This window comes from Lathyrus oleraceus, chromosome 2 (genome assembly GCF_024323335.1).
Source record: "Lathyrus oleraceus cultivar Zhongwan6 chromosome 2, CAAS_Psat_ZW6_1.0, whole genome shotgun sequence".
NCBI lineage: Eukaryota > Viridiplantae > Streptophyta > Magnoliopsida > Fabales > Fabaceae > Lathyrus > Lathyrus oleraceus.
In genome coordinates this window covers 485725115-485748459 of record NC_066580.1, presented here as the reverse complement: position 1 = coordinate 485748459, position 23345 = coordinate 485725115, and the positions used below count along the sequence as shown (strand labels likewise).

The following is a 23345-nucleotide window of genomic DNA, read 5'->3' as shown; positions in this document are numbered from 1 at the left end:
TGCCATTGAGGGGCTAAGGTGAAGCTGATGAAAGGTGAGTGAAGATCAGACTTCACAGCTCTTATCCCTGATCAGGGAGAGCTTCAGACAAAGGAGCGTGGGTCCAGAATGGAGGGACCCTTCTACGCTCAAAGACTCTGACTCGACTGTGCAACAACACAAGATCTTGGGTTAATGTCCCAATGCATCTACACAATGGTGTGAGCAGAGGGACGACTCAACAGAATAACGGGGGATAGATTGCATATCCCTTTGATCCGCCAATTGCCTCATAGAGGTCTTTACCTGCTTGGCACAAAAGTAAACAATCACAAACATCGCCTCTTAAGGAGGACTTCAGACAGTTGCCTGGCCAAGTAACAGGCCAGGTCTTCCAGACTACATGGAGACAAGAGAGTCTACCTCAACTGGTTTATAAAACCAAGCAGCAGCAAGCAAGTTCTTAAAGAACTGTAAGCGACTAAATGTACCTGAAATCAATCAAGTATCATCAGTACTCAGACAAACCAACAGTAAACAGCAAATGTTAATCTGTACAGTCAAACACAAATTAATGCACACAAGTGCAAGCCATGAGCTCAAGCTCAAGCATCAAATCCTACAACACAAAATCAATGTTAGTTGACAACATCAAACAAACTCAATTTACAACTTGCATTGTTCTCCTTATGCCTTTTGCATTTCAACCTGAAAATCCAAACCAAATGTGAGAAACTAGACCACTAGGCCAAGCCTAGGGTCCAAAGGAGATAAAAAATCCTAAACAGCAAGTGAAAATTATCCAAAATCACATTCAAACAAATTAGAAGCAAATGCAATTGGTCCCCTGCTTATATCAATCACCATTATCATTTCATGCACAATTTAGTATCAAACATGCAATTTGCAACTTCAAATGACCAAACAGAACTATCTCAATCAAAAGCATACCAAAACAATTCAATTAATTCCACAAAAATTCACACCTAAACAGGACACATTCAATGTATAGCATGTCAAATTTCAGCTCAATTGGACAAAAGGAAGTAGGTCAATGAAAATCAAGAAGTCCAGACACATTTATACAAGCCAAAACAAGGCATCCAAACAAGCATTAACTTCCATAAATCATAAAACAGTGACAACAATTAAGAAATGAGTGGGATCAAAACCATGATGTCCTATAATGTGTCTAGAATGCACATGTCAAATTTCATCTTCATCCAATACAATATGAGCATTTCACAAACAAAATACAATCATGTGTCACACAAGGTTACCAAACAAGCACACAGAGAAGAAAATTATCAATCAACTAGAAAATGACATCAAAAATTCCAGCAAAAATCACATGTTATCTTGACATATCAATGATCATTCATGCAAAAAATTGGCTCAATCAAACATCCCTAGGCATTTTTAATAAAATCAGGAAGTTGACCTAGCTTGGTGTGACACAAATTGTCACACCTCTAATCAAAAATTCATATCTAATCAACCAAGTATCCAAAAATCACAAACTCTACATGAAAATCACCATCAACATGTTCAGAACAAGCACAAAAAATTTCATTCATTTATTTGAAGGCATCATCATTTCATGAGAGATTTGGCAAAACATGTACAAAATGAACACATTAAATCAATCCCTAAGCCAATTAATTTTCTACACGTGCAAAAAATCCACAAAAATCATGATTAAATTCTTCACATCATCAGGAGTATCATGGAAAAAATCTCACCAAAATTGGATAAGTTTTGAGTCATCTATGAATTTTACAAGATCATGTAATCAAATGAAACAAAATAAGAAAAAGAAAATGAAATAATAAATAATAAAATGTAGCAGTGGCAATTTTGTAATATTAAAGTCCAGGCGCAAAACGACGCCGTTTCAAACAGATTGCATGGCGCGCTCTGAGTGGCTCATACTGGCGGTAAACATACTTTTGAAAAGAAAATTGCCACAAGCGGATCAAACACGAGTTTGGAAGTGTTCTTCAACATGAACAATGCCAGAATTTCCAGAAAATCAAGAACATCGAACCTCAACCAAAATCAACAAGCATATAGTCATTAGAACCGTCCTTCAACAAGGAACATAGATATGTAACTATTTTGCCTTAATTCCTAACACAGCAACGGGATCGAGCAATTTAAGTTATGAACACAAAACTTCAAAACACGATAACTCTCACCACACTCAACCAATTCAAAAATTATGCATATCATGTTCATCTACATTGAATGATCTTTAAAACGCACATAACAATTCATGCAATGGTAAGATTCGAAAAAACACCTTATGTTAATGGCAGCGATGAATCTTGATGTTTCACGATGCCAAAGCCAAAAACAGATGGAGATTAAGGTTGAGGAAGATGAATGGAATAGCTAGTTTAGCTCCAGCACGATCCAGATGCAAGAATTATCAAATCACCATTGATGAGCAAGGTATGAACAGTCCTTGATCTTGAAGGTTCATCCACGGATTTGTCAAAACAGATGTAGATCAAGGCTTATGGAAGATGAATCAAGAAGAATTATGCAATTTGATGAAGATTTGGTGAAGAAATCTTGAAAAATGCTTGATGAAGATTTTGGAGAATTTGCAATTTTGGAGGGAAAGTTTGTTATGATTCTTGGAGAATGTGATTGTGATTATGATTCTGTTATGATTAGAAACTTATACTCACTCCTTAATCCCTTTCCTAATCCAAATTAGCAAAATTGGATTGGATTAGTGTAATGCCACTTTAAGTGCAAGGGCAAAAATGACCTTTCCAAATTAGGCACTAAGACAGCAAATGACAGCTCAAACATGTCATATTTGGCATTTGGAGTGTGTTGGAATTGGTCTTGTGTGAAAAATCCAAGTAATGCTCAAATTCACTATCTCACACCAAAAATGCTAAATAGTCCACTTGAAATTTGACTTTTTGCCTTGACCATTTTTGATGAATTTTGATTATGCAACATGAAAGTACATGTGAAATGGAGTTTGCTCATAAAAAGATCATCCATTTTGGACATTCCATGTGAAAGTTATGCCACTTTGATTATAGGTCTTTTTGGAAAATGAATGGACCATAACTTGCCAACCATACATGGGAATTTCAAGTTCTTGGACTTTTTGGAAAGGTGAGACCAAGATCTACAACTTTCATGTTGAACAAATTTTCATTTGAAGCTTTTTTGGACATGTAATTTTGTGGTGAAAAACTTTCCATTTTTGGAAACTTCCATTACAAGTCACTTTCTATTTTTGGCAATTTTCTGTCTGACTTTATTTTCTTCATTCTTGAGCTTTGGAATGTCAAATAACACTTGTTCCAACATGAATGAAGTGTATCCAACTCACTTCCACCTCCAAATCCATAAAATCAAGCACAGTTGACCACAGTTGACTTTTCCAGCTGATAAATGAATTTGGCAATGCATTGATCAAGTTGAGCCCCAATTCTCTGATGAAATGGCTCAAGGATGAAACCTTAGCCTCCATAAGCTCAATATAATCATGTGATGATCCCCATATCCATTATAGACCCCATCTCCTTGCCATGCCCTGATTGGCCCAATGCAACTGATTAGGGTTGACCAGTGGTCAAAACCCTAATCTCAAGGTACCTGATCAATCTTCTTGCATCTTCTGGATGACGTCAAGACCATGATGATGATGATGTATCATTTCCACCAAGATAAAGACCAATCTCCTTGAGAAATCATGAAACCCTAATTTGAATCACCATCCTCAGATGATTAATGATCAGTCCATTCAATCAATGAAACCCTAGCTTGCATCATGACCTCTTTATCTCCTGATCAAGACTTATGAGGATGACTTGCACAATGTAACCACATGATATGCAATTATGCAATGCCTAATGCCCTAAGAATGCAATGCAATATGTTAAGCTAATCCCAAGAGAGGAGGGCAAATCTTGAGGTGTTACACCATGCATCAAAGGTTTTGCTTTATGTAAACCTATTATACAAATTGATGGTACATGGTTGTACGGTAAATATAAAGGAATGCTACTGATGGCAATGTCACGAGATGGTAACAAAAACATTTTTCCATTCATCTTTGTCCTAGTTGAAGGAGAGACTGCCGAGTGATGGAGTTTTTTCCTAAAAAATATTTGATTGCACGTTGCTCCTCAACCTAACTTATGTTTGATCTCTGACTGACACCCTTCAATAGTGAGTGCCTACAAAAACATTGAGAATGTCTGGCAGGATCCTTCATCGATGCATGTCTACTTCATTAGACATATCGCTCAAAACTTTATGCGAGAGATCAAAGATACATTGTGGAAGAAGGTTGTCAATGCAGGTTATGCATTAACAGAACCTTTTTTCAAACACTACCGTGAAGATATCAGATTGTATAACGTAGATGGAATATGATAGATCAATAGTATTCCATTGGAGAAGTGGACTAGCTCATACTAAAATGGTCAATGTTGGGTCCATATGACAACAAACCTTGTGGAATCAATGGACTTTATCTTCAAAGGCATCTGAAACCTACCTATAACCACTTTAGTGCAAGCAACATATTTCAGGCTAGGGTGTTGTTTAAGACCAGACGTTCCCAATGGAGTTCAGTGTTACAATCTGGGCAGTTGTTCAGTGATGCTTCAATGAAATTCATTAGACACAAAGCTACCAAAGCTAACACACATGTGGTCACAGTGTTTGACCGTACTAAAGGTTAGTACAATATTGCTGAGTCCATGGATCACAATGAAGGCATGCCAATGGGACAATACAGAGTGGAACTAGATAGAGGTTGGTGCGACTGTGGAAAGTTCCAAGTCTTTCGTATGCCCTGATTCCATGTCATTGCGGCATGTTCAAAGGTTCTAAGGGATCCATCCTACTTACTATCTGACGTTTACAAAGTCATAAGCTTATCAAATGTTTACAAAATTATCTTTTCAGTTGTTGCAAAAGAGGATTACTGGCCTGAATATAAAGGGGACATTCTCTGGCACAATGAAGTAATGCGAAGAAAGAAAAGGGTTGTCCAAACAGCACCCGTATTCGAACCGAAATGGATACGGCGAACAAAATGGTTTGATCATGTAGTTCATGTCGCTAGCCCGGTCACAATCGTATTAATTGTCTCAATGTTGGAACAAACATAATAAGATAATTTTACATGTACCTCTTTTGCTTTATATTAAAAACAATATTTATTTCATATGATAACTTCGGGAGAAAATACCATCACAAACAAATACAACACATTCAACACACAAGCAACACAAGAGACTACAACAAATAAAATACCATTACTATAACTAAGCAATTACAACCATCAAAACAATTTTGAACATATTATACATCATCCAGTGAACGTCTCTGTCAGTCTTAATATCCATTCATACACACACTTCTCCATTTTGGTTGAACATGAACTCAAGCCATTGAATTCTTCTAATCCTCTCACCATCTGTAATTTCTTCATCTAACCAACGGTTCAACATCCGATTAAGATATTCAAATGATTCTATATTCCAAAGTCGAATCTTTATCAGAGGTTGCACTGCTGAAAAGATTAAATCGATATTTCTCTTGTGAATGTATTCAGACATGATTAAAGAATAAAAAGTTGAAGGAGACTGAAGTAGAATGAAAGAAAATGAGGTTGGAGGGTAAGAAGTTGTCTGCAAAAATATGGGAGATGCGCATGTTATTTATAGATGAACCATGAAATGCATGCGTCAATGCCTTAGGCGCCACACACATATGTATGCGCCAGATACATGGGCGCACACACTAAATCACACATGCATGTGTCAAGAAGCATGACTTCTAAGTGCAATGGCATTGGGAGCATGCGCCAGCTCCAATGGCGCCTCCTTTGAATATTAATTGATGTGTTAGTTCAACTGACGCATCAGTTAAAAAAAGTGGTTATTTTAGTATTTTTTTAAAATTTTGGTTATTTTAGTATTTTAATTGAAAATGTTGTTTATTTTAAAAAAATCTATTATCATTTTTACTACTATTATTATTAGTGATTATTATTAAAAGTTATTAGTAATTATTATTAGTATTACTATTATTATTAGTATTATTACTATATTATTATTATTATAATATTTTTTTAAATTGATAAATCAACCTGTAAAACTTTTTACACTGACGGTGCATAGTAATTAATCTCTTATTATTATTATTATTATTATTATTAACTTGTTATTGTTATTATTATTAATATTAACTACTATGACTAATCATTTATTAATTTTCATTGACATTTATTTATTACAATTATTACTATTATTATTTTTACTAACTATTATCATTATTATTAATTATTACTGTTGATAATTATTGTTGTTAATTTTTGTTATTGAATATTATTGTTACTACTAGTTGTTATTATTATTGTTAATTTTCATTATTAATTATTATTTATTATTATTATTCTATTATTATCATTATATATTTATTTTTGTTATTATTGAGTATTGATAATAATTATTGTTATTAGTATTTATTTTTATTATTTATTATAATAATAATAATAATAATTATCATTTATTTATTATTATGGTTATATTATTTATTAATTAATTGATTATTTTTAATTGTTAAAAAGAAAAAAATCGATTTATTTGTCTCATCTATTTTTCACAGATGCATTACAATTTCGGAGTTACAAATTCAATTTAACTTTATAAATCGCTTAAAACCCATAAAATTTTATTGATCGACCTCAAATAGGGCGATTCCTGCATGAATCATTTTACGATTACTTAACATAGCGTTAAATTCTTTAGTTTAATTGTTATTTGTTTTCATTAAAAAAATATCGTTTAAATAATAAATTTTTCACAAATGCATTGCAGTTTCGGAGTTAAAAATTCAGTTTAACTTCAGAAATTGCTTAGAACCCATATGATTTGTTGGCTGACCTCAAATAGGGTGATTCCTACATGAATCAATTTACGACTTCTTAACATAGTGCTAAATTCTTTAGTTTAGTTGTCGTTTGTTTTCATTTAAAAAATATCGCTTAAATAATCAAATTTTCACAAATGCGTTGCAGTTTCGAAGTTAAAAATTCAATTTAACTTCAGCATCAACTTAAATGCATAAAATTTTGTTGATCGACCTCTAATATGGCGTTCCCTATATGAATCGTGTTACGATTACTTAACACAGCGCTAAATTTTGTAGTTTAAATTTCTGATTTTATTTCGGGTCTCTTGCCTTTCTCTTGGGCATTCTTACAACGAGATTTTTGCTATTTACAGTTATTTATTGAGCTTGTATTTATTAATTACTGTACTATATCCCTCATTTGTCAAATTGTACCCCTCATTCCCATAATTTATAATAAGTTTACAACTTTCCTTTATTGCTATTGTATTAATTGATTGTTAACTCAAGATTAAAATCAACACTTTTAGAAAAGAACAAAAACAAATACTCAATCCAACATCGAGCATTTTTCCCAAACCAGAATCATTTCCACTATCAACTTCTCCACCATTTTCAAAACTTTTAAATCATTCAATCATGTTTCAATTCAACGCAAATAAAAACTTCGATCAAACATCGAGTGTCCTTTGCCTAATCAAATTCAAAGTACATAATCATATTTAAACACCATTTTCGAAAAGGGTGAAAAGAGAAATGGTCTAGAGCCTTCTATTCCTTTTATCGATTGTTTGGATACGAGTAGTCTTACTCGGCCATTTGAGCATTTTTCATCTATTAAAAAACTTCCAATTTGATTCACTTCAAATCGCTTTCATAATCAAACCTTAAGTCAAACTCATTTTCGTAATAAACTTGGACGAAAAAAGAGGTGGTCTAGAGCCTTCTATTCCCTTCCCCGAGTACTTGGATACGAGTAGTCTTACTTGGTTATTCGACTATTAGTCATCCATCCAAAAATACATTAACATTATCTAAATACTTTCATAATTAAGGGTGAAAAGAGAGATGGTATAGAGCTTTCTATTCCTCTTCTCGAGTACTTGGATACGAGTAGCCTGACTTGGTCATTCAAGTAATCGTCATCCAACAAAACACTCAACAAATCAAACCTGGTTTTTTGCCCTTGCGCAACTTTGAAAACTATTTCAGAAATAAGTATGCTTTATTCATATCCGACGTGAAACAAACAAAGACTTCTGCCTCCAAAAGCGAGCAACAAGTAAAGGTTTAATCACTCGATATGTCTAAAGAATCACTCCTTAAAAGCAATCCACCAAGTAGTTCTTTCTAAGTAGAACTACATAGCCTTGAGTTCTCCATAGCACCTGGAGATACGTAGGAGCAGGATTGGGAAATCTTGTCAGACACCCATTTAATAAAAAATGTTTTTTCTTTCTTTTTCTCACTCAGTAACTAGAAATAAATTAACATCACACTAACTCTCCATCGCAAATCTAACTAAGAGGTTCCTGTTGAGTACAACAGATATGAGGGGTGCTAACACCTTTCCCTTGCATAACCGACTCCCGAACCCGAATTTGGTTGCGAAGGTCATTTTCTTTTTTTTTGTTTAGTGAGTTTTATAGATATTTTCCCTTTTCTCTTTTGTAATAAATAAAGTTCGGTGGCGACTCTGTTCTAACATCTTTTATGCGAGCGTGCAAACGCCTTCGTGAAGGATTGCGTTTTTTGAGATATGTCAACATCCTTCAGATGAATTCATTGATTTATATTGTGGTTGTAACTCTTGTGGAAACGATATTATTTGGACTTGTTCGTCCTTGATGATTCTTCGATCGGGTAGGGATTCTTGATCTCGACTTTCTTGAACTTAGTGTTTACACACTTTTCTAGATTTTTTCCCTCGAGATGTTCAGAGGAGTGTATGAAGTGTAAGTATTGAGTGCGCAATCTAAGAAAGAGGATGAATTAGACTTGTTGGATTTTTCTTGATATTTAATCAAGTTCCTTTTCTTTTTAATTTTCTGGTTTAGAATAAGATGTCAGGGTTGTTTTGAATGATGAATAACATAAAATTAAAGTGCATAATATAAAGAACACATCGACATATTCTAGTTCTTCTTTCCAAACAAGCGTACTCCATGCCCCTCACACCCCATAAGAGATTTTACTATGTTAGAATTTGTATAAACCTCACACCAAAGTCACTCATACACTTTACTAACATAAACAAGAAAGCACATTACTTTCTTTTACACTTGAATAAATATCACACTACTTTCTATGTCAAACAATGATCACTTAACACTTTGTGATCAATAATAAAATGTTGATAGTGTATGTAGAAGTTTTGGCTCTTGGGTCAATTATGTAGAAATTAATCTTCTATTTCTCTTGATCATATTACAAACATACATACTTAAAATGATCATAATAGTATGCAAAAGGTTTATCTTCTCTTCTCTTTATGCACAAAGTTTTATTTTAATGGATATATGAACACTTGAAAAACTTGTTTGAATTATGTAAAAATGATGTATGCAATAGGTAATTTCGAATTCTGATGTATGAACTTTTATATTCATCATAAAATACCTATATGAATTAACACATATGTTTAGAAACAATTCCATGAAGGTTTGCAACCTTTTAGACTCATGTTAGCTCAAAAAAAACATTCTACTTTAGTGGTAACCGATTACCATAATGTTGTAAGCGATTACAACTGTAGTTGTTAAAAGTAAATTTAAAATTTTCGTCTATGTAATCGGTTACAGGTTTTGTGTAACCAGTAACAACTATAGATGTTGAAAAATAAAACATATCTGTTAAAAAATTTACACCTATAACCGGTTACAAGTTTTGTGTAACTAGTTACAACTGTTTGAAAATGTGAAAAACAACTTTGTAACAACATAGTTTCTTTCCAAATCATTTCAAAACATGTAGAGATGATTATATATGAAAAATGCAATTTGTTATGAGCCATTAAGATATATAATATGAACTGTGATGCATACTTTAACCATCTTGATTCTTTCATTTGATTTCTAAAGCTTATGATCATTTGAGCTTGATTGTGCTAGCCTTCAAGCTTTGTCTTATTTTTGTTGATGTGTTTGTCTTCATCAAAACTTTAATCAAGGTCAAGAAGAACTTTTATTCATATGCATTGAACCTAGATCGAGGTTCGTGATCCCCGTCTTTTTTTGGTGTTTGATCATACTCGGAGTTCCCTATTCCCTAACGTCTCTCTCCATTTTCAACCAGAAGCTCTTCTTCATAATTGGTATAGGGTTGATCCCTATTCAAAAAATCACTTAGATTATAGACTCCCTCAAGCCCCAACATTTCCCTAAACATGAAATACGGTCTTAACCCCTTCTTAAACATCAAACATTCCAGCCCGTCATTTGTTCCCTCACCACTATTGACACTTTTGTTAGATAGTTAACGTACCCACATAGAGTTTCCTTCTTTTTTTGAGGGACCCTATTATGCACAACCATCATCATGGGCTACCATTTATGGGATATAAGTTGGGCAATATAGATGTCACATAGGTCCTTTCACAAATCTATGATTCCATCAAAAAGATTTTAAACCACATCATAATGGCTTCGATCAGGGTAAGTGCGAAGAGATCACACTTCATCACCCATTGGGAGTCGTAGTAATCCAGACTGTTGTCTACATCCTCAAAATGTTCGTCTAGATCTCTAAATTCTTTGTAAATATGTAGTTTTGGGGTCTTCTCCAAAGACCTCAGGATTCTGTTGTCGAGGATGCTGACGGACATCAGGTTCCTCTTTCACTTCGGAGCCAGAGCATTCACGTCATACTTTCCCTTTCTTTGGAATGACGTGCCAATTAATGACGAGGGTGACTAACCTCGGGAGGAGCGTGACTGCCCCTTCGTCCTTGGTATTGGTCGCAAACTAGTGATTTCAATACTTCTCTTGTGGCATAGTTGTGCCAACGGGAATCAACTATGGTGTGACTACCTAATTGTCTATAGAGGTTGCCTCCCACACACTATTGTCTCTTAGTGAAGTGTATAAAATGTTCTCTTCAAGCTCTAGTATCGTTTCATCCAAGAATTATGAGTTTTGCTGGTTTACCAAGTTATAAATGTTGTTCAACAGGTCAGTGGCTCCATGTACTCCAAGATTCACTTCCAACAGTTGAAGGTTTATGAGTATTTATTGTCCAGGCATAAAAGGTAGAGGAGGAGGTCGGTGTGATGGTTCGCCCTAGTGAAGTTTTTGTGTCAATCTGAAGAGCAGAAGAGCCTAGAATACTCCTTATCTGATTCTTAGACGAGAAAAATATTGCTGCGTAGGTTAGAAGAAGATGCCACAAGAAATGGACCCTCTTCTATCAGAGGAGGAAGAGGAAGAGGTGGAGCTCTAACAACTTTAGCGAACAGAGTAACAACTTGTCGTTGAGCGACAAATCAAGCGACTTTGAATGTCACCATGCTTGATGAATCTGATGATGGATCTGTTGGAGGATGAGGTTGAAACTTCAAGGAAAAAGATCGTTGAAACTTCAAGAAAAGAAAATTTAGATCTTTAGTGAAAATACAATGGTTTTTCGTGAAAATTAGCAGGAATTAGAAGTTAAGAACTAAAAATAAAAGAGGAGATAATAAAGTTGTGTCTTGCTGCGATCGATATGTACTTCTTATACGGCAGAGATGTGACTGACGAACAAGATTAATATTCCAACGCCTTGGGATGACAATGGACATAATATTATAATACCCATTTCCTATATACGTGTTTTGATTTTTTTTATCCGCGTCTATACATAGACTAACGTAAGCAACAATATTTATACTCGTATCTTGTTGATGATACCTTAAAAAAAATCTTTGTATCGGAGTCCATACCTAAAATAGATGAATATTTGAGGATAAAAGTTTAAATATTAAACTTTGGAAGAAATTTAAACATAGGGATAAAAGTGAGTTAGTTATACTTTTTGGAATATATCTCACACGGCACCTTGAAAAAATTCATCATCTAAATGATTGCCGTTTATCTATCCGTTAAACGGCATGTCGTTATGTTTTGATATAAAACTATCCAGCACTTCGGTTTTGCGCGCCAAATCAAACAGAAATCAAAACTTTGAGAAATCATTTCACTCTCTAATGGAAGATCTCCGAAATTCGACGCTAAAGTTTTTCACCGATCAAGAGCTTTGTTATGCTGACATCGTTCCTCCGACTCAGGTAATAACACTCTTTCACACTTTCAACATCACATCCTCTTTCTAATTTCACTTTTATAAGCTTCACCTTCATTTTGATTCATGCAGGTTCGAGCAAGAATTGAAGTGTCAGTGCTCAGTTTCCTCAAAATATTGAATGCATCTAACCCTGCAATCTCTGATTTGCCTTTGGTATTCTCATTATCTTCATATTCATCAAGGTTTTAAATAAAGGCCGCCGTCGCATAAAGCGATTTCGGTCAATGTTGCAACACTAATTGCGGTCGTCGCCGTGTGAATTAACCATAATTTGTTGGTTAACATAAAAACAGAGAATTATAGTATCGGTATCGACATCGTTTTGTTGCGGTAGTGAACGGTTTTTTAAAACCTTGATATCCATATATTTGATTGTAATGATTTGCTAATTAATCGTTCTAGGTCAATAACTTCAATCAACTGTTTAAATTTTGAATTCGCAAGTAGTAATCCTTTTTTAGTTATTTCACAATTTGCTAATGAGACCTAATGCAGCAAAAGCCGATTGTAACAATTTGCTAATTCACCATTTTAGACTTTGAGGTTAATAAGTTCTAATCAAGCGTTTGGAATTTGCGTGAAGCATTTTTATTTTGATTTATTTCATATTAATTCTTTTTGGCTTGTTTTGTTATCAACGGACACACATTCCTGACCGTAGCTTATTACTCCTAAAAATGAACAGATTCAAAGAAAATTGAGCAACAGTCGGATGAATCATGGCCTGTTAACCGAATTATCATATGTTTTTCTCTCCAATTCTGTATCTATAAGGTCTCTTATGAGACCTAATGCTGGAAAAGCCTTTGTTAGGGGTAAAGACTACAAACCTAGTTTTTTTTTTCTTTAGTTATTAATTCTTCCAATAATTTTCGCTGTTTCTGAGTTGGAAATTTCTTACGTGTAGTGTGGAAGGTAATGGAAATGTGCTATCAGATATTGCTTAAGGAAAAGCGTGTCACACAGAGAGAACTCTTCTACAAACTGTTGTGTGATTCGCCACATCTGTTTCCTTCTCAAAAGGATGTCAATAGGACAATCCAAGGTTATCTATAATCAGTTAATCACTGTCTTGTTTGTTTCAAGTTTGATTTGATGTCTTGGTGTTTTTGAAAAGGCTTGCTAATATGCGCCAAAATAGATCTTGTAGCGTTGCTTCGGTGCAGCAGATACAGTCTTGGAATCATGGCATCTAGTCGTGGACTCATTGCTGGCCGTCTGATTATGCAGGTACTTCATGAACCCTTCATTCGAGGATATTGCATTCTGATTGCTTGTTTATTTGAGTTAATCTACGGCATAAACACCTGTAACATTGTTTGGGATGGCCTATGGAAACAACTTATAACATGTCCATAAATTGTTGTAAGCTTACTTCCATGATGAAAGTTTATGAAGACAACTTATAACTTATATGAAAACAGATTGACTTTATTTCAAATTTTGTTATAGAAATTACTTATACATAAACACTTATTTATAAATGCTTAAGGTATGTGTTTAATAAAATTGTTTATCCAATCAAGGCCATTGTAAATGGAGTAGAGACATGTTCTGTATCACTGCTTGATGCAATTCTGCAAATTTAAACATTAACCACTTTGAGTTTACAACTTTATATGTATAGGAACCAGGCAAAGAGGCCGTTGATTGCTCAGTGTGTGGATCTTCTGGACATACAGTTTCTGGTGATTTGAGTTTGTTAGATAAATTGGTTCTAAATGCAGATGCACGGTACATTATCATTGTGGAAAAGGTGAGTTTGTTTGAGGTAATTTAATTTATTCATGTTTCTTATTTTGGTTACCAATTACATCACACTGCTTTGAATTTGAAAAGTTCCACATTTTCCCTAACAAAGAAAAAATTGTTTTGATACAATATATAACCCTTGCTTTTGTTTAGCATGCAATATTTCAACGGCTTGCTGAAGATAGGTTTTTTAGTCAGATTCCAAGCATTCTTATCACGGCTAAAGGCTACCCAGATATGGCCACAAGGTACTCTGCACACTAGTCGGCAGTATAGAGAATCAAATTACATAAAAACTTTGATGTGATGCTTTTATAAGTTCTGCTCTCATCACATTGGATAATATACCAATATCAATATCATAGATAGTAGTCTTACCCTTCTGATGGGTTTTTTTTGTCTTGTTTTTTGATAAGCTACCCTTCTGATGGGTGCTTTAATGTCTAAAACTGAAATTTAAATGCAGATTTCTTCTTCATCGAATCAGTAGAGCATTTCCAGACTTGCCAATTTTAGCTTTGGTGGATTGGTACAATTGCTTGCCCTTGTTCTGAATTACAACTTTATTCCGCAATGATAAACAGACACTACCTTTTCATTTTCTTGTTAAAATGTTCTTCATAATTAGTACCTTAACTCCTTTCTCACATTTAAACTTATAAAGGAATCCAGCTGGATTAGCTATACTATGCACCTTCAAATTTGGAAGTGTAGGAATGGGCCTAGAGTCATATAGATACGGTAATTTTATAAGATCATTATATCACAAAGCACAAAAGCTCTAATATGTTTGAATGAACTAACAAACAAATGTGTTGTATTCAAATTTACCCTTGAGGAATGTTTTTCTTTGCATTATCTAGCTTGCAATGTCAAGTGGTTAGGACTGCGGGGGCATGATCTACCCATGCTTCCTGATCAATCTTTCGTTCCATTGAAGACAAAGGACCTACAAATTGCTCAAAGCTTAATGTCCTCCAAAATCTTACAGGTAAACCATTCGGAAACACTGAATGCAGCCCTTGCTATCCTCATCCTGCAGGACTGATCTCTGGTTTTTGCTCATCACTTTCTTGCTTTTGCTGACCCCCGGTAATTAAGGTCTTTGACCTCCCAATAGGCCCCTCAAGGTATCCACACAGCTTAGGACCTTTGGACACACTACGAGACTAATCCTCGAATTGAGACATTTGTTTCTATTGTTTTTATACGGAGTTGGATTGTCTCCCAAATGGACGACTCCAGCAATTGAAAAGTCTTTTCCTATTATGTTACCAACTCTTCCAATACCATGTTGGTTTTGCTGACTTTCAGTTACATATTTTAGGCTGTTATGATGTTATACCTTATGGTAGATTCTACATGAGTTATGCACTCTTAGGTATGACGCTTTTACAAGAAATGTTAGGAATTAGTTAATCCTTGTTAGACTTACTTACTATACGAGTTAGGTGGTTAAAAGAACAGTTTCAATATCTGTTTTGTTTGCAAGTGACAGTTAAGAATCACATTAGCCATTAGATATGGGACTAGAAATCGTAATGTTCATAAATAGTTTGAGATAATTCAATAAAGTGTATCTGCAAAATTCTATATTCCCTTTTGTGAATTCCCCTCTTTCTATCTTGATATTTACACCATTCTTCATAAGAGTTGTGAGTGAAGCAACAAAAGATCCATTTTATTTCCAACATGAAACACATTTGCACAAGAATTGTATATTATATACGTACCTGCATAGTGCATAAGAACCAAACTATATAAGAACTATTATGCTTTCAGAATATGCTCTGCAATGAAAGGGGTTTTTTTCCTCACAAATTAACAAAATGGTGCTTAACAGGAGAATTACAAGGAAGAGGTTGCGTTGATGGTTCAGAGCGGCAGGAGAGCTGAAATAGAAGCCCTATACTTTCATGGATATGATTATTTGGGGAAGTACATAGCTAAGAAAATTGTACAGTCCGATTATATATGATTTCTACTCAATAGTATAGCTACAAAATATATCATAAAATATAATACTATATATCTTTGAATTTTTCAAACCTGAAAAGCTATACAATTTAATATTCCTAATTAATAAAAAATATTTTCATGAAGATTTACACCATTTTTTTAGTTTATTTCAATTTTTATGTGAATTTTAAGATAAAACTTCAATATGCTGTGTATTAGACAGATTAGACTAAGTTATATAATTCATGTCATTAAAAAAAGTTATATAATTCATGTAATTTCCTTTTCTTATTTGCTATTGCCGGGGCTAAAACTTCTTTGTATATGCTAAACTTCCACATTTGTTTCCGGATCTTAGAAGATGGAGTTCTCGTATTCTGAAGTTAAGTGATTAAGTAAGTAAAGTGGACAAATTATTATTAATTTTAATTAGAATTCAAACTATATTTTAATAAGAGATTAATTACTATATACTGTCAGTATAAAAATTTTTACACAGTCGGTTCATCACCATCACCTGTTTGTATTACTTGATAGATTTTTAAAATGAAAATCAAACTTCTTTTAATATCCAACGTCTATAATTAACTGATGGTGTAAAACTCTTTTACACTATCAGTGTATTTCAATTAATCTCTTTTAATAATCATTTTTATTGAAGAATTTTATTCATACATACTATTTATTTTAAAGTTCTAATGCAAAATTAATGATTTTTGTCAATGATATATTTATAATAATAATAATAATAATAATAATAATAATAATAATAATAATAATATAAAAATATATATTTAAGAGATGGTTAAAATGAAAATTAAAAAAGTAACATGTAACGATATCGTCATAATCTATAACACCGCTTTTCTGGATGAAAAGTTGATATTCATAAAACAAGAAAGTTAATCATAGTAGTCTTGAAGCATCGCTAACATGTAAAACAATATACATGCATGTGACGTTCAAGGGGGAATGGCCATTGTTCATATTTTGGTGATTAATATTTACCTATACCATCTTCATGACTCATTTACTATGACTTTATTGTTATATATGAATATAATGACTAGCACACGTCAAGTTATCCCTCATTCCATACTGTATAATCTTTCTCATACACATGCACTACTTTGTACATTCCTATCCCATTTGAGGTAGTAGTAGTTAGGCATAATTAGGCAACGACCATGCTTTATCTATATTATAAATACTAGCAATTTTAGCTGAATATGCATATTCTGCAGAGTTAGAAACTTATAAGAAAACCATCATGGGGTGCTGTTTGTTGATCAATGGTTTGATCTTGTTGATTGCCATGGGTAGTCAGAATGGATTATTAGCCATGATGGATGATGAATTAATTAGTATAAATTCCTCAGCTAATTATAACTATGCAGATGCTCTTGGCAAAGCCATCTTGTTTTTTGAAGGACAACGCTCAGGGAAGTTGCCTAAAGACCAAAGAGTGCAGTGGAGGGGAGATTCTGCACTCTCTGATGGCAAGCCTCAAAATGTATATATATGTAACATGACATAAATTTTTTACAATTTTATATCCATAATTATATAGTTATAAAGGCTTTGAATTAAGTTTTGCATGTGGCTTAGTATGTGTGTTTTCTCGTATATTAGTTCTGTATGAACGATCATTTGGCAGGTGAACTTGGTTGGAGGATACTACGATGCTGGTGATAATGTGAAGTTTGGATGGCCGATGTCATTTACTGTAAGCTTATTGAGTTGGGCTGCTATTGAATATGAAAGTGAGATTTCTTCAGCGAAACAACTTGATTACCTTCACAGTGCTATTCGCTGGGGCACAGATTTCATACTACAAGCTCACACTTCTCCAACCACACTCTTTACACAGGCATGCTTCTGTATATCATATGGTAATTGAGTACTTGCATGAAAATTTTAAATATATGGTGTGTCAAGCTGTTTCATGATTGCTAGGTAGGAGATGGAAATGTAGATCATAATTGTTGGGAGCGTCCAGAAGACATGGATACACCGAGAACAACATACAAGATTGATGCTAATTCCCCTGGAACTGAGGCTGCAGCTGAGGCTGCTGCTGCTCTTTCTGCTGCTTCAATTGTCTTTAAGAAAATAGATATCAATTATTCATCCAAACTATTAAGCCAGTCAAAATCTGTAAGCAACTCAAAGAACATGTTTTATTTTCATTTATGAACTATGATGATCAATCGGCTCTATGATCCATATTTATCAGGTGTTGATAATAATATTTCCACTTTGATTATATATTTAGTTAAACAAAATTAACTAATGGTTTACCAATGTTTCGCAGCTATTTGATTTTGCTGATAAGTATAGAGGCACTTACTCTATTTCTTGCCCATTTTACTGCTCATACTCTGGTTACCAGGTAAAACATTGTTGCTAGTAGAGAAAATAACGTTTAAAGACTAATAATTAATTTTTCATAGATCATTTATTCATGACCTTGAATTCTAAATTGTGTACAAAAAGGATGAACTGTTATGGGCTGCTTCTTGGTTACACAAGGCCAGTGGAGAAAGCAAGTACTTACAATACATCATAAACAACCAAGGTTGGAGTCAAGCAGTGTCTGAGTTCAGCTGGGATAACAAATTTGTTGGAGCTCAAACCTTATTATCGCAGGTCTTTATATTTGTCGCAAAATTGCATTCTTTTAGTAAACATTGTGCAAAAGAAAAATAATCAAATTGTTCATTTTAATTGTTTTTCGCCAGGAATTCTATGGAGGAAAGAAGGACTTAGCCAAAATTCAAAGTGATGGTGAATCATTTATATGTGCATTGATGCCAGGAAGTAGTTCTCTACAAATCAAAACAACTCCTGGTATATAGATATACATATATGTTATATTTAATTATTTATATATGCATTGATGCTGAATTAGCCTATTATTTATTGTTAAATCAGGTGGGCTTCTATATATTAGAGATAGTAGTAATTTGCAATATACCACTACCTCAACCATGGTGCTATTCATTTTCTCCAAAATCTTAAAGAATAACCATATTGATGGAATCCACTGTGGCTCTGCCAAATTCTCCCCCTCTGAGATTAGAGCCTTTGCAAAATCACAGGTATATTATTTTATATTAAGGTGAGTTATTGATTTCTCAATTTTGGTTCAAAACTAAAAATTGAATGTGCACACTACATAGGTGGACTACATACTAGGAAACAATCCTATGAAGATGTCATACATGGTGGGATATGGGAGTAAATATCCAAAGCAACTACATCACAGAGGTTCTTCCATTCCTTCGATCAACGCTCACCCGGCTAAAGTGGGTTGCAATGATGGCCAATCAAACTATTTCTCTTCCTCTAATCCGAATCCTAATACTCATGTTGGTGCTATTGTTGGAGGACCAAATTCTAATGACCAATACAATGATGCAAGATCTGATTACTCTCATGCAGAACCTACCACATATATGAATGCTGCTTTTGTAGGTTCTGTTGCAGCTTTGCTTGCTGAAACTAAAACTGAGACTCTGCAATTTTCCTAAATTGATCATGCCAATGGTTAAGGAAACTTATTAATACTGTATAGCTGTTATTGATTATCATAACAAGTTAACTACTTAAATAAGTTGTAAGGAACATTAAGTCCATACTACAAAGGACTTTTATATTGTATAATATAAAATAATAATTAAAGATATGTAATTTCTATCATGTCACTTAAGTTTAAGTTATGTTATATCATCAATATGAACAAACATGTTATTTGAATTGACACCCAAATTGGATGGGACAAATTCTGAAAAATATTGAAATGTAGTTTCTTAAAATGGATCAAAAGTTAAAAAATGAAAATATGGACCAAAAATATATTAAATTTTTTTTTTAAATTCACTTGGTAATTATAATGATAAAAATTATTTTCAAACTAATTTTTTTTTAAGCTACAATAAAAGATTTTTGCGACATTCTTTAAGGTATTGCGGTGATTCTAATGACGCTGTCCCTGCGTTCCGACGGTTTGCCATTTGTTGCAAAACCTTTTGTTGTCTCGGTCGATCGTGTGACAGTTTGAAAACTGCCTCCAAAGTGTATAATTGAGACAGTTATAAGTTATAACTGTCATAAGTTTCGTTGGACATTTTATTTTTGAAGGTTATTGCCACATTTTAAAAGTCTCAAATTAAAATTGTGACTGTTCAAATGTCGCTAAACCTTTTATGCATGTTAATTTGATCCTAAGTTATAATTTTTATATTTTTGACACCGATTTAAACCGTTAATAAAATAAATTTTTTCTTTTATTATTCAGTTTCTTTTTATTTTTTAAACTATCGTAAATAATGAATAAATAATAATATAAAACTATTATCATTCAAAATATTATCTATTTTAAATATTATTATACATACTTAAAATATAAAAATATATAATTATTAATGTAAAATCTAATTCATACTCATAATTTATTAAGTGTAACAAAATTCATGCATAAACTTGATTAAAGTACTAATTTTCAAACTAAAATTAAGAGGCTAGTCTTTGTTGCATCTTCTGTTATGTTAATTAGAAATCATTTGTAGGTTTGTTCAATGTAGTACTTGGAGAACCATCTAGCTTTATGCTTGATTGTTTTCTAATCATTTTTTACTTTTTTCCAACCATCACCTACGACAGGCAAGTACCGAACTTCACTATGAATGACACCATTATTGACAATTAGTAGATTTTCCTTATATTAAGGTGAGTTTTTGATTTCTTAATTTTGGTTCATAACTAAAAATTGAATGTGTACATTATTAGATAGCTGGACTACATACTAGGAAACAATCCTACGAGATGTCGAAGATGATGTTTAAATTGCTCCGACTGTAAATTGAATAAAAATTCGGAACAAAATTTCCGGTAGTCATAACAAAATTTTCGATAAGGTTACTTTTTTTATTTTTTAAACGTTCAGGTTTTTGTCGACAGTTTTGGATGACATGTTTGATAAAAACATCTAAAAAATGTCATTTTCTCAATTTTTGATTAAGACAAAAGTGTACTTTAACGGAGCTTCACCTCCCGTAGAGTTCCCGCTTCTGGATGACACCACATCTCTCACTTTTTGATTGAGTTAAATGTTAGGCTTTCAAGATCTGTTGATGACATAATGAGGATGTTGAAACGTCCATAATCATCTGGTACTGTTTAGGGTTTTTCTTATTTATTATTGTTTTTTTAAGTTATGTTTAAGTTAATGTTGATGTTGCATCTGTATTTCAGTTAATGTTGATATTTAAGTTATGTCATCAAAAATATTATGCAATAAAAAGTTATGATGAAAAAGTCTGAATAGTATACAAATAATACATAATATACGAAATCCATGATATACAAAAGATGTCTAAATAGGCCCCCATCGGGCTATGTCTGCAGTCTGAGATAATCCAGTATAAACCTCATCATATGCATTTACCAAACACATGAGGTTATCCATAATAACTGCAATCATCTGGAGGCACTACTGGACATCAGCATCAGCTGTAGGAGACGACGCCGGCACGCCATCAACAGGTACCCCAACACCAGAAGGCCCCGAATCAGCAGTAGATGGAATGATGTGAGGGTGTGATACAATGAGGTACCATTCTAAGTAACCATCCTCACACTGCAATGAGTGTTGAACCCTAACTGCCTGATCTCTAATGACACTACCGAAGCTGATGAATTACTCTGAAACCACCAATCAATGCCCGCATATGGTGTATTTGGAACTGGTCATAGGATACTCTAAACATAATCATACTGTCGCAGACACCTCTCAAGCAAGTGTCTAGCAACCTTGATCTCCCACCACATATAACCTGAATATAATGACGACTCCTCGAACTCACAGTGGACTCTATGACTAGTGTATGATGTCTAGATAACATCATCTACAGTCAGCGCATCAAGCCTCCTCCTGTACTCAACAAAACCATTGGGATGTGTCTGCCTAACCTTCAATTTCTTCGTCCGTGGAGACCCCACTGGGCAATGTTGTACCCTTCTGTCACCGATACTAGGGAAATGCTCGTATATCCAACACTGATATCAAAAAAGAGACACAACACATGATAAATAAGAAATTTTATTCGTAACAATTAAATAAGAAATCAACAACAACTAATAATTTTAAGTATACCTATAACAGACTCAAATAGCCAACAAGTTGTTTGGTCTCAAAGACCATTACCACTCCAAAGGTTATATACAGAAGTGTCAATGCAGCACACCCCCAAGCCCAACTGGTGTCCTCGAGCCTACTGAAGAAGCACACGTATCAGATATCAATATAAACACCAGACTTGTCCACAGAGAGAGTACATGCTACTATATGTAACATGTACGCCCTAGCGCCAACCTCATAACTCCCATCCGCTACAAGCTCGGCGTACATCTTATGAAGCCAAGATATACGAAGATGCGCATCCCTGTTGACGCCAAACTCCTCTTTCACAACCGCATCAAACACTCCCAAATCTCGTGCAACAATCTAACATGCAAGGGACATGCTAAGTACAAGAGTCGTCTGGAATCTTCCACCAATTGGGAGGTGGAACAATGAGGAGACATCATCCAAAGTGATAGTTATCTCCCCAAACGGAAGATGAAATGAAGATGTCTCTTTGTGCTATCTCTCAACAAAAACACTAAGTAGTGGAGCGTTAAGCACGGTGAGGGAGCAATGGGTAAAATCAAGTAGCTGGAAGTCCTGTATAATCCGGCTGACCTGCTCAGGCATCAAAATCTTTGGAAAGTCTTTCATCTTCGACCCGTGAGATGTCACCTTCAATGTGGGACACTCATGTGAAAAACAAATATAAAAAATTAGCATTTAGCTTTCATGGCACAATAATAAACAAATTAGAGTTAAACATAAAAGGCATATACCTAACCCTCACATACTCGTAACGCCACATGGCTAACATACTCTGTAAGCACTGACCGGTTAATAAGTCCTTAAAGGAATCCTACTCGGTGTGCACAGAGGGATCGATTGAAGAATCTGTAACCTCTGTGTTAGTAGTAACAGATGAGACTGAATCAACAACATCAACATCTAGCTAGACCACCAAAACAACCTCCTCAAAACCAGACTTCTCAACAACAACAACCAGATCTATAACCTCCTCAACCATCGAAACAACTACTCCATCAACAATAATAACATCTAGCACCACCTCATCTCTAGGCTGCTCTACTGACCGTACCGGTCGACGTCGAGTGCTACGAGATATCCAGAATTGGCCATGCTCAGCCAACTGCTTCTGTTGTGAATCGGTTGGGGCCACTCGTCCAACCCGTATCTAGGAAGACCTAGTCTCAGCACCCATGGCAGCCCTGGCCTAGTCTACTGCTTGATCAACAAATTTTCCTATAATAGTGTCGTCTCTGTCTCTGTATTTCAATGCAAAAGAAGGGAAAAAATATTAGCAACTATCGGAAATTTCATAATTTCT

At 34.2% G+C, this 23345-nt stretch overlaps 2 protein-coding genes across 4 annotated transcripts; both read left to right on the top strand.

The window, feature by feature from the left end:
• Positions 1-10244: 10244 nt before the first annotated feature.
• On the top strand, positions 10245-15923 carry LOC127120769 (meiotic recombination protein SPO11-2). 3 transcript variants are annotated; one of them, XM_051051310.1, is made up of 12 exons: positions 10246-10923; positions 11049-12142; positions 12229-12312; positions 12845-12974; positions 13067-13204; positions 13301-13389; positions 13787-13915; positions 14065-14159; positions 14378-14440; positions 14576-14652; positions 14775-14902; positions 15755-15923. In XM_051051310.1, the coding sequence occupies exons 2-12, from the start codon at positions 11966-11968 to the stop codon at positions 15887-15889; spliced, it is 1245 nt and encodes a 414-aa protein (XP_050907267.1). In that variant the 5' UTR covers positions 10246-10923; positions 11049-11965; the 3' UTR covers positions 15890-15923. The 3 variants fall into 3 exon arrangements, with proteins under 3 accessions (XP_050907268.1, XP_050907267.1, XP_050907266.1); XM_051051311.1 differs by having other exon boundaries at positions 10245-12142; positions 14775-14926; XM_051051309.1 differs by having other exon boundaries at positions 10247-12142.
• Positions 15924-17097: 1174 nt separating this feature from the next.
• On the top strand, positions 17098-19572 carry LOC127120768 (endoglucanase). Its single transcript, XM_051051308.1, has 8 exons — positions 17098-17383; positions 17528-17740; positions 17827-18027; positions 18185-18262; positions 18367-18519; positions 18612-18720; positions 18805-18971; positions 19053-19572. Exons 1-8 carry the CDS (start codon positions 17141-17143, stop codon positions 19401-19403), a joined length of 1515 nt encoding a protein of 504 aa, XP_050907265.1. The 5' UTR covers positions 17098-17140; the 3' UTR covers positions 19404-19572.
• The last annotated feature ends 3773 nt before the right edge of the window (positions 19573-23345 follow it).